The sequence below is a fragment of the Uloborus diversus genome, chromosome 1 (genome assembly GCF_026930045.1).
Source record: "Uloborus diversus isolate 005 chromosome 1, Udiv.v.3.1, whole genome shotgun sequence".
Taxonomy (NCBI): Eukaryota; Metazoa; Arthropoda; class Arachnida; order Araneae; family Uloboridae; genus Uloborus; species Uloborus diversus.
The window spans coordinates 66,465,838-66,479,839 of NC_072731.1; the positions used below are offsets into that span (position 1 = coordinate 66,465,838).

General features: G+C 33.2%; 1 protein-coding gene across 1 annotated transcript in view; it reads left to right on the top strand.

Annotated features, from left to right (window-relative positions):
* The window catches only part of LOC129230192 (uncharacterized), a 79,362-nt gene extending 66,475 nt beyond the window's left edge, over positions 1 to 12,887 (top strand). The window contains exons 9-12 of the mRNA XM_054864595.1: positions 4,379 to 4,653; positions 6,472 to 6,730; positions 7,792 to 7,911; positions 9,639 to 12,887. Coding sequence (XP_054720570.1) covers positions 4,379 to 4,653; positions 6,472 to 6,730; positions 7,792 to 7,911; positions 9,639 to 9,814 — 830 coding nt within the window. The 3' untranslated portion in view covers positions 9,815 to 12,887. The remainder of the gene's footprint in view (positions 1 to 4,378; positions 4,654 to 6,471; positions 6,731 to 7,791; positions 7,912 to 9,638) is intronic.
* Positions 12,888 to 14,002: the final 1,115 nt, after the last annotated feature.

Below are 14,002 nucleotides of genomic sequence, written 5' to 3' on the forward strand. Positions count from 1 at the left end.
TTCTTTCTTTTGCAAAAGTGTGCTATTACGCACCCTATACACTACGAAAAAGAGGCCTATCATTTCATAATTTTCCCTGGTGTAGGAGAAATTGTACAGAATTCACATTTTGTGGAGAAAAACAACAAAAAACATGCACAGATTCATCATTAAATTGTTTCCAAAATGTGGAGGGTGTGGAATTAACCCGCACCCTGATTGCCCGTTTAAACGAAATACCCCCCCCCCCCCTTCTTCCATGTTGTGTACGTTTAGGTGTGTCTAGCCTACTTTTCCAAAAATTCCGAAAGCGGACCCTGCATGTGGTGATTACTCTTAACATAATTCATACTCGATATTCTGAAAACGCAAACTATGAAATACTGTGAGAAGTTTAATTCTAAAATATAACTTTTCCTTTAATTTTATCTGAAACTACAAGGTGATCCAAAAAATAAATTAATTACAATGGAAAATTTAACTGTTTTTCAATTTTTAAGATAAAAGAATCGGATGTATGTTAACTGCCGATTGTCACTCAATTCTTTGAAAACAATGAGCAGGTGCATTTAAGTAAGAATGGACTGTTAAACGTGTAAACGTCATTAGTTCATCCCACAAATACTCTAGAGAGAAAATAAAAGAACACTTTAAACTGCAAAGATCCATTTCACGATAAAATCTCTTTTCAACTGCTCCTTTCCTAAACTGAAGGCTTGAGCACCTGTTCTTATCAAAACGTCAAATCATTATCTCTTTTCAGTTGTCAGTTTGGAATTTGAGGATTATTTCTAAGTTACTGCACGTAAAAGAACTCGATCATTGTTTTCGATAAGCCTTTGTTGTGCATTCTCTCTTTAATTGATCTGCCGAAGTATGAAATGCCTTCTAATGCGAACGAGGGGGTTGGGGGATATACAACCATTGGACTGATTTATGCATGCAAAATTGAGTTGAAATACATTTTGTTACAGGACAAAGTATTTAGAGTGGGGTAGGGGTGAGGGTAAAATAAAAGGTAACTTAATTCCCAGGGGTGCCCACCAAGGGGGGGGGGGGGTTATCGCGCAGACTGCACCGCTGTAATTTATAGGGGAGAGGGCGTTTTGAGGTGTAATTTTCTCTTTTTTTTTTGAGAGGGAGCTCTTGTTTTGGGGTCTTCGCAATTTTAGCAATATTTAGGGGGGGGGGGTGCAGCGCACCCTTGCTTCTAGGGGGTGGACATCCCTGGAATTCCTAAAAGAGTGCATTATGTGTCTTTGTTCTTGTTGGGGGTGGAAGGGCTGCATAACTAGCTAGAATTTTCCTCTGAGATTGATCATAAATCCTTATAGTTACGAATAAACAAAGATTCGTTTACACGTATTAATATAGTAACGTACTAGGACTGACCAAAAAGACTAAAAACCCTGTGTGTGGGACCCCCCTCCCCCGCCCCCCTCCCCCGCCAGAATCCTTTTCTGTGGGTGTTAGTAAACTGTTGAGAATAAAAACGTCGTAATTTAAAATAAAATGACAATATAAAGGAATCACTCTTAAACTAAAAGGAATAATAAATAAATAAAAGTACCTGTTTTCGTTTTCCCGTCTACAAATTGAATACTTAACAAAGCTTTTTACAAAGCTTTTCGGAGGGAATTCGTAACTAGGATTTGTGACGTACTTTTCAAAAACAGAGGTACATGTGTTTTATGAAATTATTGTCTTTTTTACGTTGGAATATAGGGGAATAAAAAAATGACACTTAAAAAAAGCACTTTGTAAATTCACAAACAATCGGTTTCGTGTGTTTTCAATTTTGATATTCGCTGGTGATGAGCATTTTTTAAATGCTCATCACCTCTCAAAAATTTATCGTCCGCTTGAAGTGTCAAACTGCCCTTTTGGGGACGGATCCCCCTCCATTTTTGGAACCATTGATCATCGCACCATCAAATTACTTCCCGTTGAAATATGGATCATCTCCCGAAGAGACAATTTCTGATTTTCAGGCATGCGAGGTAGATGATTAAAAGACGCCGCAGCAAATAAACAAAAACTTCAATTTTTCATTGGCAATTATAATCTAATTTAAAATTCTCATAATATATTCATTTTCTTTTGTTGAAAATGCCTGGAATTCCTCTCGAATTGTTCAAAGACCTTTCTTGAGAAGATGTTTATTTGGGTTAGATTAACAATAAATTGTTGACTGGGACCATCTTTTTGAAAAGAATGATTTTCTGGATTCGCATTTCAATGTGAAATGGACGATGGTTATTATGTTGCAGGAAGACTAGATTTTTAAGTACTCAATCATCTCAACAAATGCCAGTACTTGCCTACATTTTCTACTGTAAGATTTAAGAAAGATCTTTCTTTGTGACTAATCCTAATGCAAATGTTTATTTAGAATAGAAAAATACTCGTGGTTTGCGAGTTTTTCTGTGTGATACTACTTAAAATGATTTTATCCAGTGACATCGGAAATAAAAATATGTATCAGGTTATAGCTAAGCTGAAATCAGGGGTGCACCGACGGGAGGTCATGGGAAGTTATTGTGTCCTCCCAAAAATTTCCTTATTCGGCATAATTTGGAGTTCTATTCTGCAAAATTATCATCATTCCGAGTTCCATTCGGCAAATCGAGACTTTCCACCCTCCCAGAAATCTAAGTTCGGGGTGCTCCTGGCTGAAAAATAATTATCTCAGAAAATTCATTTTGATTGCACTTGTTGAAAGCTTCTGTGATAAATGTACAAGGTACTGCAAAAAGAGCGATTAGTTTGAACCTTCAGTAAAAATAAACCAAGATGAAAAGTAAAATCTATTATGCTATAAAAATGCGTCTTAAACCCTTGTAAAAATTATATCAGTGAAGTAGTGGCTATTGTAGTTATTTTGAAAAGTTTTCCATTGGTGGTGGAACCATCTTTCGTGGGATCATTATACAATTCTCTTGCATACGCATATTGAAGACTTAAACTCTGGACAACACACGGACAACATGACTAAACGTAAGCGTGACTACGCTGAGCTGTTATTAAAAAATTCAAACTTCAAAAATAAAAATAATAAATACAGTAAACTCCCGATTATGCGCGGAATACGGTGGCATGATAACCGCCGATAATCCAAGTAGTAGGTAAAAAATGATACTGCTGTATACAATAACTAAAAAATATTAATAACACTCGCACATACATTCAATTATAGCTAGCAACATTGCTGCCTTGCATCTACTAACATTGAATGTAAAAATATACATATGTAAAAGGCAAAATGTAATGACCGTTAAAAAAAAATGTGACAACACCCGCGGATAATTCGACCACCGATAATCGGAAGTTTTCTGTAATAATAATTACTAACAACAGTATAATAATGTCAGCAGTTTTTGTTTCGATAAAACTTTTGCGTTTATTGATAAAAATATAGAACCCCTCTTAACTCCTCTTTGGCTATAAGCACATTATGCTGCTAATTGTTATGATGTTTAGTATGTAAGTTCTGGTGTTGAACGAGAACATGATACCATTAAGAACACTTAATCATAACGATGTTAACAGTGGAAGATTTATATATTTGGTGTCCGTCGCAATGCATTTTTAAGGGCCCCGTTGTCTACCCCAAAACTATGTAAAGCCTTTCTCATGTGCACTTTTGTATCCCTGTGGGATACGTGCTTTATCCTTTCAATTTCCTCAGATCTGCTTGAGTTTTTTGTTCTTTTTTTAAATCAATTTTTCTTCATTATGTTAAACTCTATAAAGTAGACAAAATAGTATTTTGATACTTCTTTAGCTCAGAAAATCCTGTGCCATGGAGATTTAGTGAATTTGGATGCATGGATTTCTGAAAAGTACGTTATAATGTATAAAAGTTTTGGAACCACTGCTGTATCATGTTTAGTGTCACCTTGTTTACTTGTGTTGACTTTTTTTTACCACGTTGCGTTTTTTTTCTTTCTTTTTCTGTTTTGATGATGTTAAATTTAATTTATTATTATTGTATAATGCTTTTCCGTTAAAAGTACGCCATTTGGTGCCTTTTTTCATTATTGACGATTTTTATTTACCACTATTGTAAACTAAAGATTTCGTAATTAGCGACCTTCAACAACTTCAATTTGTAAATAATAAGGTTTTGAATATATTTGTAGATATTGCCAATCGCTTTAAGCAATTTTCTATTGTCGCTAAGGTAGAAAGTAAACAAGTCGACAAACCAAATGTAACCAGCAACGGAAAAGTACCTTTTTTTTTTTTGCATTTCTTATCTGCCTATCTATGAGCAAATTTTAAGCCACGTCGATTAAGTCAGATAGCATTAGTGGATTTTAAAAAAAATAACTAATAATGTTCAAAAGTTTGTTAAACTCTTCTCTAATGTACGCGTACATTGTTTTTTTATTTTCAGCTGTCCGCAGCCCTTCGCCGACTTCGCCTCCTGTACCACTTGCTCCGAAGATCACCCGTCGCCAATCGGTTCCTGCTCAAATCGAAACGAAGTTTCTAGAGTCAGATGAGCAGTGTAGGAAACTTCTTGAAGAGGCCAGGAGTCAACTCGTTTTAGAGGGAGTTGACCATCGTATGGATCTTCTGGTAGTCATTCTCAAGAGGGAAGCCGAAGGAGGAGGAAGCGTTGGCATCACTCTTGCTGGAGGAGCTGATTACGAAGTTAAAGAGATTACAGTACGTAAAGTCCCAATTCGTGAATATTTCTTTTAAGCTTTTGTTAAACATAATGAGACAAGCCCATAGTTTCCGACTAGGCTGACACGGCCTCTTGTAGGGCCTGCCTACGGCTGCACGTACAACTCGCCTGTAGCACCTTCGGCGGTGTACATTGGGAGCTTCGCCCCCTCCTTGCTGCCAGCGGCATTACTAGAATTGATTGGCAGTACATTAATTTTCGGCAAGGCATGCCTCTAACTTGACGCACAGTTGCTGGAGCCATTCCAAGGTCCGCCGATGCTTTTAATTTCCCCCCAACGGAAAGGATTAGTCAATTCAAAGTCATTCAAAAACGAACCATAGTTTTTCCACTCCCGCTCGAAGCAGGTGTTCTGCCTGCATCCGCATTGCTCAGAAAGACTGAATCGGCGATATCTCCTTGAAACGGAATAATGAAGGGAGAAGCAAATAAGCAATAGGGAGGAAAAAAAAAAAAAAAAAAAACAAGGAAGAACAGAGGAAGGAAATCTCCGCTAATTAAAGTCTTACAATCATGTAACCTAGGCTAATATGTAGACTTAAAAATTACGAAGCTATCGATACCTGATCCGATGATCAGTTTTCTGTCGTTTACCAAGAGAAACATGACATAGATAAATAGATGGATAGATACATAAATGGATACCACGATTTAAAAAAAAAAAAAAAAAAAAACAAGATCGGCATTAACACAAAAATAGTGTACTAAAATAATCACCTTCACGAAAATGAAATCATAAAGATGGCTGTATGAAAAAAAAATATCATAAAATCGTACCTTCACAAAAAAAAAGGTTGTAAAAATCAGCAAATTCGTAAAAATAATTTTAAAAAAACGTCACTTCACTCAAAAATCCGTATTTTAAAACGTGTATCTTACTTTTATACTTAACAAAAAATTTGCATTTTAAATCGAATATTGAACTTATCAATACAAACATCGTATGAGGGCGACTTTTTCGTAGTAATAATTGCTCATTTTTATCCAGTGTTCGCTTGTGTATAACGTTGATCCAGAATCGCCGAGAACCAAGGCGGGCCCCTTATCAGTTTGGTCACCGTGCCCCCTCCCCTTAAAACTTTTAAACTTTTTATGCTACTCAGATTTTGAACCCGGCCTCCAAAGATCCAGACCCCCAGTTTCCTACTAGATTGACCATCGCCCCTCTTTGGCTTTGCCTCTAACAAGGAAAACAAAAATCACATTTTTTACAGCAAGAGAAATATTTATAAAATATCAATCACATTGAAGTTTTCTGCAAAAATCTCTGACAAGCTGAGTCATAAAATGGAGCAGCAGGTCGCATGTGGCTCAGTTTTAGAAGCTTTATACTTAAAGCATATTCGGCTTACCTCCGTTTCGCCGACACTTAAAATACCTCCCCCCCCACCACCCTTTTTAAATGTATTAAAAGGTAAGATTAAAACTGAAAGCAGGAGTAGGTAATTTCGTGTCGGCGAGACACCGTAAAAACATACCTGCCAACATCAAGAAATAAAAAAAAAAGGCAAGAGATTGAGTCAAAATTACAAGGGAGAAAAGGGAAGATCTTTTTTAGGGGGAGGGGATATGATTTTATTCAGAATTTCTAGTTCAAACTAGTTTTTTTTAAAAAAATTATTATGTAAAATAAATACCATCTCAGAGTTTAAAAAAATTCTTTGTAAAATAACATGCAGTTGACATCTACTTTATCACTCCGTGCTTTGATAAACTAACAAAAAAGTATTGTTGAAAGGTTATAGTTATTACTTAATCTGTATGCTCAGATTTTAATAGAAATTTCTTTGTTTTAGGTACATAAAGTCATAGCAGGCTCATTAGCAGATCGCGATGGACGTGTGCAGAAGGGAGATCGAGTGATGTCCATAAACGGTCGAGACTTGCGAGGAGTGAGCCACGGCGAAGCCCTGCAGATCCTCAAGTCTCCTAACGCGAAAGTTACCCTGCTGCTGGCGAGGGAGAAAAAAGAGGCTGCTGTTTCAAGTAATACACTGTTGAGCAGTAAAAACACTGGATCTAAAAGTCCGCAAGAGATGACAAATGGCAATTCCCGTAAGTTGACGTTAATTTTATTCCATAAATTGATTCTGATTCAAAAACTTTGCTAGTGCCTGAGCAGCTGTACACAAATGGATCGTTTGTAACACCTGCTATGCCGGACTATCAGTCTCCTGCCGACGGTACATTAATGTGTTTTGGCTCGACTTATCAGTTATCCTGCCAACTGCACATTAATGTGTTCATGCCTCGACTATCAGTATCCTGCCGGCAGCACACTAATGTGTTCTTACTCTACTATCACTAATCGTTCGGTAACACCTTAATGTGTTCTTTCTCACATAGCTGCCAAATACTTCGATTTCCAATAGTTTTAAAAATTTTATTTGTGTGTTTCGGAAAACCTTTTTTTTTCCTTAAAAACTCGTCAAATTCAGCAGAATAAGATGCATTGACTTCTCAAAGACCTTAAAACTTCTTGATATTTTTTTTCTTTATTTTTTTTAAACTATGTATTAAGTTTTAAAAAATAAATATATAAATGCAGAAATGAAATGTCAATGTATTAGAAACCAATTTTAAATCGAGTAAACGGCAGTTTCACTGGAAATTACTTATTACCTGTATTTTCCCTACTACTTAACGTTCAATTGATGATGAATACTTTTTATCAAAATTTGAAGAGAACATAATATATTTTGGATAAATTTTCGTAGTTGGTCACTCATATTAGTAAAAATCTATTTTTGGAAAATGCCAGTCAAAAATGATTCTGTTTTTGAGATACCAGTCACATATGGTTAATCATTGTTACTTCACTTTTACATGCACTTAAGTGGAAAAGCATATCAATGATGTGGAAAAGGTAGAAGCAGAAATTATCTTTCTTTTTTATGTTTTCCCAAGTTATCTAGAAAAATTGAAATATATATTTAGATTTTGTTTGTGTTCTGGATCGCGAGGTTCATTTTAATTTGAAGTGAGGAAATCGGGGTTGAGAGTTTTCAATTTTATATTAGTTCTTGTTCTGGACATTGAATCAAACATGCACGATCAAATTTAAAAAAACTCATCTTTACCATAACTAATAATGATTTTTTTCTTGCTATCTTTAGATGCCGATGTGGTTGAGGTTGAACTTCAGAAAGATGTAACTGGATTAGGTTTCAGTATCGAAGGTGGCAAAGACTCTCCTCACGGTGACAGACCGTTGCTCATAAAGAGGATATTTAAAGGTAAAAGCATTAATTTCCATTTAATAGCAACACATTTATTTGCCAAATTTTGATCTACCAAATTTTAGTAAATTGTAATGTTTATATTGGAAAATAGCGGCAGATCTGTCATTTCACGTTTTTCCAATATGCACTACTAACTTCACCTACTAGGAAAAAAACAATTTATGCTGCAAAGTTTTTGTAAAATACCTTAGCTCCATAGCAAGTACACACTAATTTGATATGTGAAGAGGTTTAGAATAGAACAATTCTCACTATTTTTTTTTTCAATTTGAGAAAAAATGTGTTAATTTTAGCTTTTTTAAACAATAATGGAAGAATTCCTTTTATTTTCTTCAATTTTTTTCTTTATTTATCATTTACAATGATAAATAAAGAAAGTTATTATTTATTATTGGCGCATCCTATAACAATATTATACCTTGTGCGAATAAATGGAATCAAGCAATTTTTTTTTAAACATAATCACCTTTATTTACACCATTTAATTATAAAATCAAAATTACCCCCCCCCCCCCAACCCCTCTTTTTTCTTTTTTTTTTCTTTGTCCAGCACCATTTTCACTCTACTGGGCATAGAGTCAACTAAAGTTTTGCACTTTTCTTTGAATTCTTGATCTCTAAACTATGTTTTTAGCAAGGCACAAATCATTCTTTCTTTTGTTGTGGAATCAGATTTTCACTCAATGTCACAATGGCGGACCTCTTCCATGGAGAAATATCCATGGCTAACAAAAAGATAAAAAGTGACTGCATTGAGAAACAACAGCAAAAATATGTAGAAATTTATGACACTTAAACAACACAATATTTATCAAAAAAAAAACGTGAGGTTGTAGCGCCAATCAACTGATAATCTAAATAGATCTTATAAAGAAAGATCAAACAACCTAAAAAATTCGAAAATTAAAAATTCCCAACTTGATTCCATTAATTTGCAGAAGGGGGTAGTACTTTTAGTGATCAGTTTTTCTTAAGAATCCAACCTTTCATCTCTTCTTAAAGAGTCAAAGTCATTTCACCTTAAGTTATTAAAAAAATATAAAAAAAAGTTGGTAACCCCAGAACTACATTACATTTCTGAAGATCATAAAACCAGTATCCCCTCAAATGGATTCTTTATCTGAATTACTAAGAAACCTGAAAAATGTACTGCCATGCATGATTTCCCAGAAATGAAAAAATCTTAAAAGGTAATGTTATAGCATCATTAATTCTGAATTTCCCATTTAATGACTTACATTTTTAGTGAATTTTTAAAAACTTTAAGAAGATTATGTCTTTGGAATGATTTGATTATGTATGATTACTAACCCTCTCATTCACTTGAACTTTCTTTACAATTTTTTCGGCTTTTTTTATTTTGTTTCTGTTTATACTGTCATTAAAAGTTCATCCCAAAATATTGTAAAATAACCTGTAAATAGAATAGGCATAGTAACTACAGTAGCAGTTAAGAAATGTATTCGTATGGTGTGTCCTGTCTACTGTGGGAGCGCGTTTTTATTTTCTTTTTGAAAAATAAGTAATACTCTAGAAAATCTAGAATTTTTTTTATAAATGTTGTATAATATAACTAAGGAACGAGAGAGAAAAGAGCTCTTTTCTGTATAAGCTATGAGAATCGGCAACATTAACGATAAAAGTGCTGTCCTTTCATGGAATTAATCCGTCTTAGAAATGCACACTACATCAATAGTACTAATTTTGATTTTCTTCGCCAGGTGGTGCTGCCGATAAAGATGGTCAACTGGAGGAAGGGGATGAAATTTTAGCCATAAACTCATGTCCTGTTGGGAATATGACGCGAACGGAAGCTTGGAACTTCCTGAAGAAACTACCCGAGGGTCCAATCACACTTAAGGCCAAGAAGACCAATATGATATCTTCGTGTGCTTAGTCTATTTATGTTTCTTTTGAAAATGCTTTGCAAAAGAAAATTCCTAGTGCGTTTCATGTGCTGCAGAACTGTCAAGAGTTCGATGTTGAACATTTTAGTGAGTGGAATGTCTTTTTTTTGGAAATGTTGAACATTTCTAGCACTGAACGTTGCTGTACATTCTCCTAGTGATTGTCTGAGTGCTTCGCTTACATTTTACAAAATATGCTACATCGAAATCATATTCATCACACATAAAGTGAAATTTTTTCAAAAAAAAAAAAATGGTGCAAGAAAACACATTTGGAAAAGTCTTTTGTTTTGGGTGCAAGAAATACTTTATTGCGATCATATATTTTAAAATATTGTACGTTGTAAATTTTAAGCTCAATGTAGCAACTGCAACAGAAAAAAAATGACAAAAGACCGATCGAATCTACGTGACACGAAATTTTAAACTACGAATTTGTATGTTAGAAAAGTATGTGATTTTAAAGATGATTGTCTGAAAGTAAGAGTCTAGAAGGTAATATTGAATTATTTAATTTTCAATAATCAAACCAACGCACGTGAAAAAAGAAGAAATTTTCTCATTAATGATAAGAATATGAAAATATCTTGCTGTTTACTTAGATGGATTGGATTAATGTGTAATGTATGATTCCTTACTGAGAGAAATTCTGAAAACAGTCTGCAGAATGATTTTATATTGTGAAACATTTCTATGCATTTTATTAGAAACAATGTCAATTACTTTTGTAAGTAACATTTGTGCCAATTATTGTTATTTCCAGCTGTATAATAGACACTTTTGTAGGTGCAAATGATACTTTCTAAAAATCAAAAGCAAGGACTTCGGTCATTTGTCGCCACTTAGCAATTAATTCTTTATTTCAAACTTTGTGATTTTGCTGGTTGAGTGATTCTGAGCAGCTTGAATGTGTTTTTGTATTTTTTCTTTTTTTTTTCTTTTTCTTTTTTTTTTATAAATCTTTTTTTTTTTTTTTTGGTGGTTTTTGAAAATTTCTACGCCAGGTTGTGATTGAAAAGAATACTAGTTGCTGGAATTCGATAAGTTTTGGAAAAATGTATAATGAATTTAAACATAGTTTAGTGAAGGATTTTTAAATCTTAAAAATTATAACAGCAGTTCAACAAATCCAGGAATTATACACGTTTTATTAAGGGTGAAGCAGTGATCAAATGTGGTACTTAGTGGTCAATTTTACAATACAACAGAACACTTTTCTAAAGACGATTTTAATGAAAAAAAAATTTCAAATGTGATACTAAAGTTTTTTGCTCCAGCATCATTGTGTATAAAATATAAATGTGTCTTTTAAGATGTTTTATGCATGTAAAAATGAAAATTTGTAAAATATTAATATTTTATATACCTGACATACATACATACATTTATTTATACATAGCAATTTATGAATTTTATAGAGTACATACAATGTGTGTTTGACACCCAGAATGTTTTCAAAATGTGGGAAATTTTCGGTTTCTAATTAGTGTTTTGATGGCAGAAATTTTCATTTCTTTCTTTTTTTTTCTTATGCATTTTAAAAGAAACAGAGCACTTGCAATAATTTTATTAGTTTGTGTTCATCTTTGATTTTTTACAATGACATAATATAGTAAAATAAAAATGTATAACGATGAAATCTCCCCTTACAGTTTTTGAAACTTAAATCCTGAAATATATTTTTAGCGTATTATAAAAATATTGAACTTGCCAAACTTTGAAACATATAACTTGTGTGACTTTGAAACACATAAAAATATTTGTGATTATATAAAATACTTTTTGAATTATCCTTTTCTAAACTAGTAGTGTTTAACGAGGGCACTGTGTGCAATTTCATGTATTTCAAATCCAGTTACATTGCAATTTGTTTCAAATTTTACATAAAAATGAGAGCTTATACATCTTTTCTTCTTCTAAAACATTTAAGTCTAAGCTAAGGCTACGCAAATCACCACAATCCTAATATTTTTAAAGTGATAAAATAACTTTAAAAATGCTATTAGATGGAAGTTAAAAATCAGCGAACTTTTGAAAAAAAATTCTTTTGAGTTTCCATTCCCACTAGTTATTCCACTGCTTCAAAATGTATCAATTTTATTTCATGATTTTACTAACGGTATGTGTTGTGTTTATAGTGAAATTTCTTTAGGTAAATTTAATTCTATTACTGTAATCTAACCAACGTGTTTAATTCTAGTTTACCTTGATATTCAAAACTTTATACTACACGGAACACTATGGCAAATTAGGGAAAAAAAGGCACTGAACCAGAGCTTTGAAAGTGATTTAGAGAAAGAATCATTTAATATTCTTCACTAATATTTAACAAAGACGTTAATGAACAATGATAGTAATTTATATCAGCATTTAATGTAATTAAGAAGATCTTGTAAACTATACCGTATTACTTACAATAAGTAAAGTTGTTTTTATTTTTGATCACAGATGGTGTAATTAAGTCATTCAATTAAACACTATTATCATCAATTGAAATAGCTTTGAATTAGAATCGATTTTGATTGAATTATTGGAATTTCTTTTGTTCTGAAGTTCAGAAAAAAAAGAGCCAGCGTGTGACAAACGCAATAAATTATACAACCAAATTAAACTTTAAATTCTGTGTAATTGTAAAAAATGCTAATGAATAACATCATAATGAGGATGAGATTACTTTATAAAAATTACTTGCTGTTCACATTAATTATTTCAAATTTGATTTGAAGTTGTGCAATGATAGGTCCTATAAAATAGGACCAAAATTCTTATTCATTTATGCATGGATTGCTCTGTTTCTTTGGGGAAAGGAGAGGTTTTTCTGTGATACTTCAGTCAAAAAAAGTAATACTCCAACTGTTGTGTCTTCCGCAACTGATTTTTGTGAAGTTGCTTTTTTAAATGATACCTTGCTTCTAGCAATTTTCTACGTTGTGAGAAGGCAGCTCTTTATTATTTTTTCTTCTGTTATTTCTGTGACAGTTGCATTATAAATAAGTATATAAATATATATATATATTGTGGAATTAATTTGTATTCATACTTAAATAAAATATTTTTTTGCAAAAAGTATGCAGTGGTGATTTTTATTTTGTGTCTAAGTGTATTCTTTAAAGAAAACTCAGTAAAGTGTTTTACAAAACTGAAGAAAGCATGGATTTTTTTTTTTTTTTTTGGTCAAAGATGAGGTAGACCAAGTGATGTTGAATTCAAAAAAAGGGGGGGGGGGGGGGAGTTACAGGTTAAACAAACTGACTAGTCTTTTCCTGAATCAAAAATAAGTTTAAAATTTGAAAAAAAAAAAATGTTTTAGAAATATTTGAAAAGAAACTTTTCTTTTTTTTTTTCATTTATATATTTATTACTGTGCAACCAATTGTATTCTAAAGGGAAAAACTCGCCAGTTCACAATTTTCGGCCAAAGATGATAGATGGTGGAAGGCATTAGTACAATCATAATTTTTTTTTCTGAAGGAATTGAACGTGGATGGAGTGGAGGCCCAACGTGGATTGGCCCTCCACGTTGCAACCTTAAAAAAAGGCTTTCTAAACTATTGCAACCATAAAAAACTTAGGGACCCCAGGTCGTGGTTCATCTGTATATACCTATCAATTTGTCTTTCCATGCTTTGCTTTTTTTTTCTTTTGAGGAAAAGCAGTCGAATGAGTCACCTTCAAAGCGATTAGACAAGAAATCTAATTAGCTCAAGTTTCTATAAGGTTCATCTGCATTTTTAATATAGTTTCATTTCGTGATGAAGAGTTCACAAAAAAAAGTTCACGTACAGGCATTTTGGAAAGGAGGTCTAAACGTTCCTAAGCACAGTCGATACAGACACAAACTACATCTAATGAGAAAATATGTCATAGACGGGGGGGGGGGGGGGAGGCTGCAATTCTGCACTAGTAAGTATTTTTTAATTTGCCGAATCATCAGACAAAGGTCGCTATGACTTCCCATTAAGGCGCTTCGGAGGGAGGCGTGAATATTAAAATAATAATAATAATAAAGTAAAATGGACCATAATTTGTTCAGTTTTGAAGTCATACATTTTTAAAGATATTTGCCTTTTTGAGGCTTTTAGTAAAGTTTTCATCCACATGTCATTGTATTCGAGATTTCGTTACACCAATTTGCAATCAGTTCTTAGTCTTAAAACACTATGTTAAAAAAAAAGTGA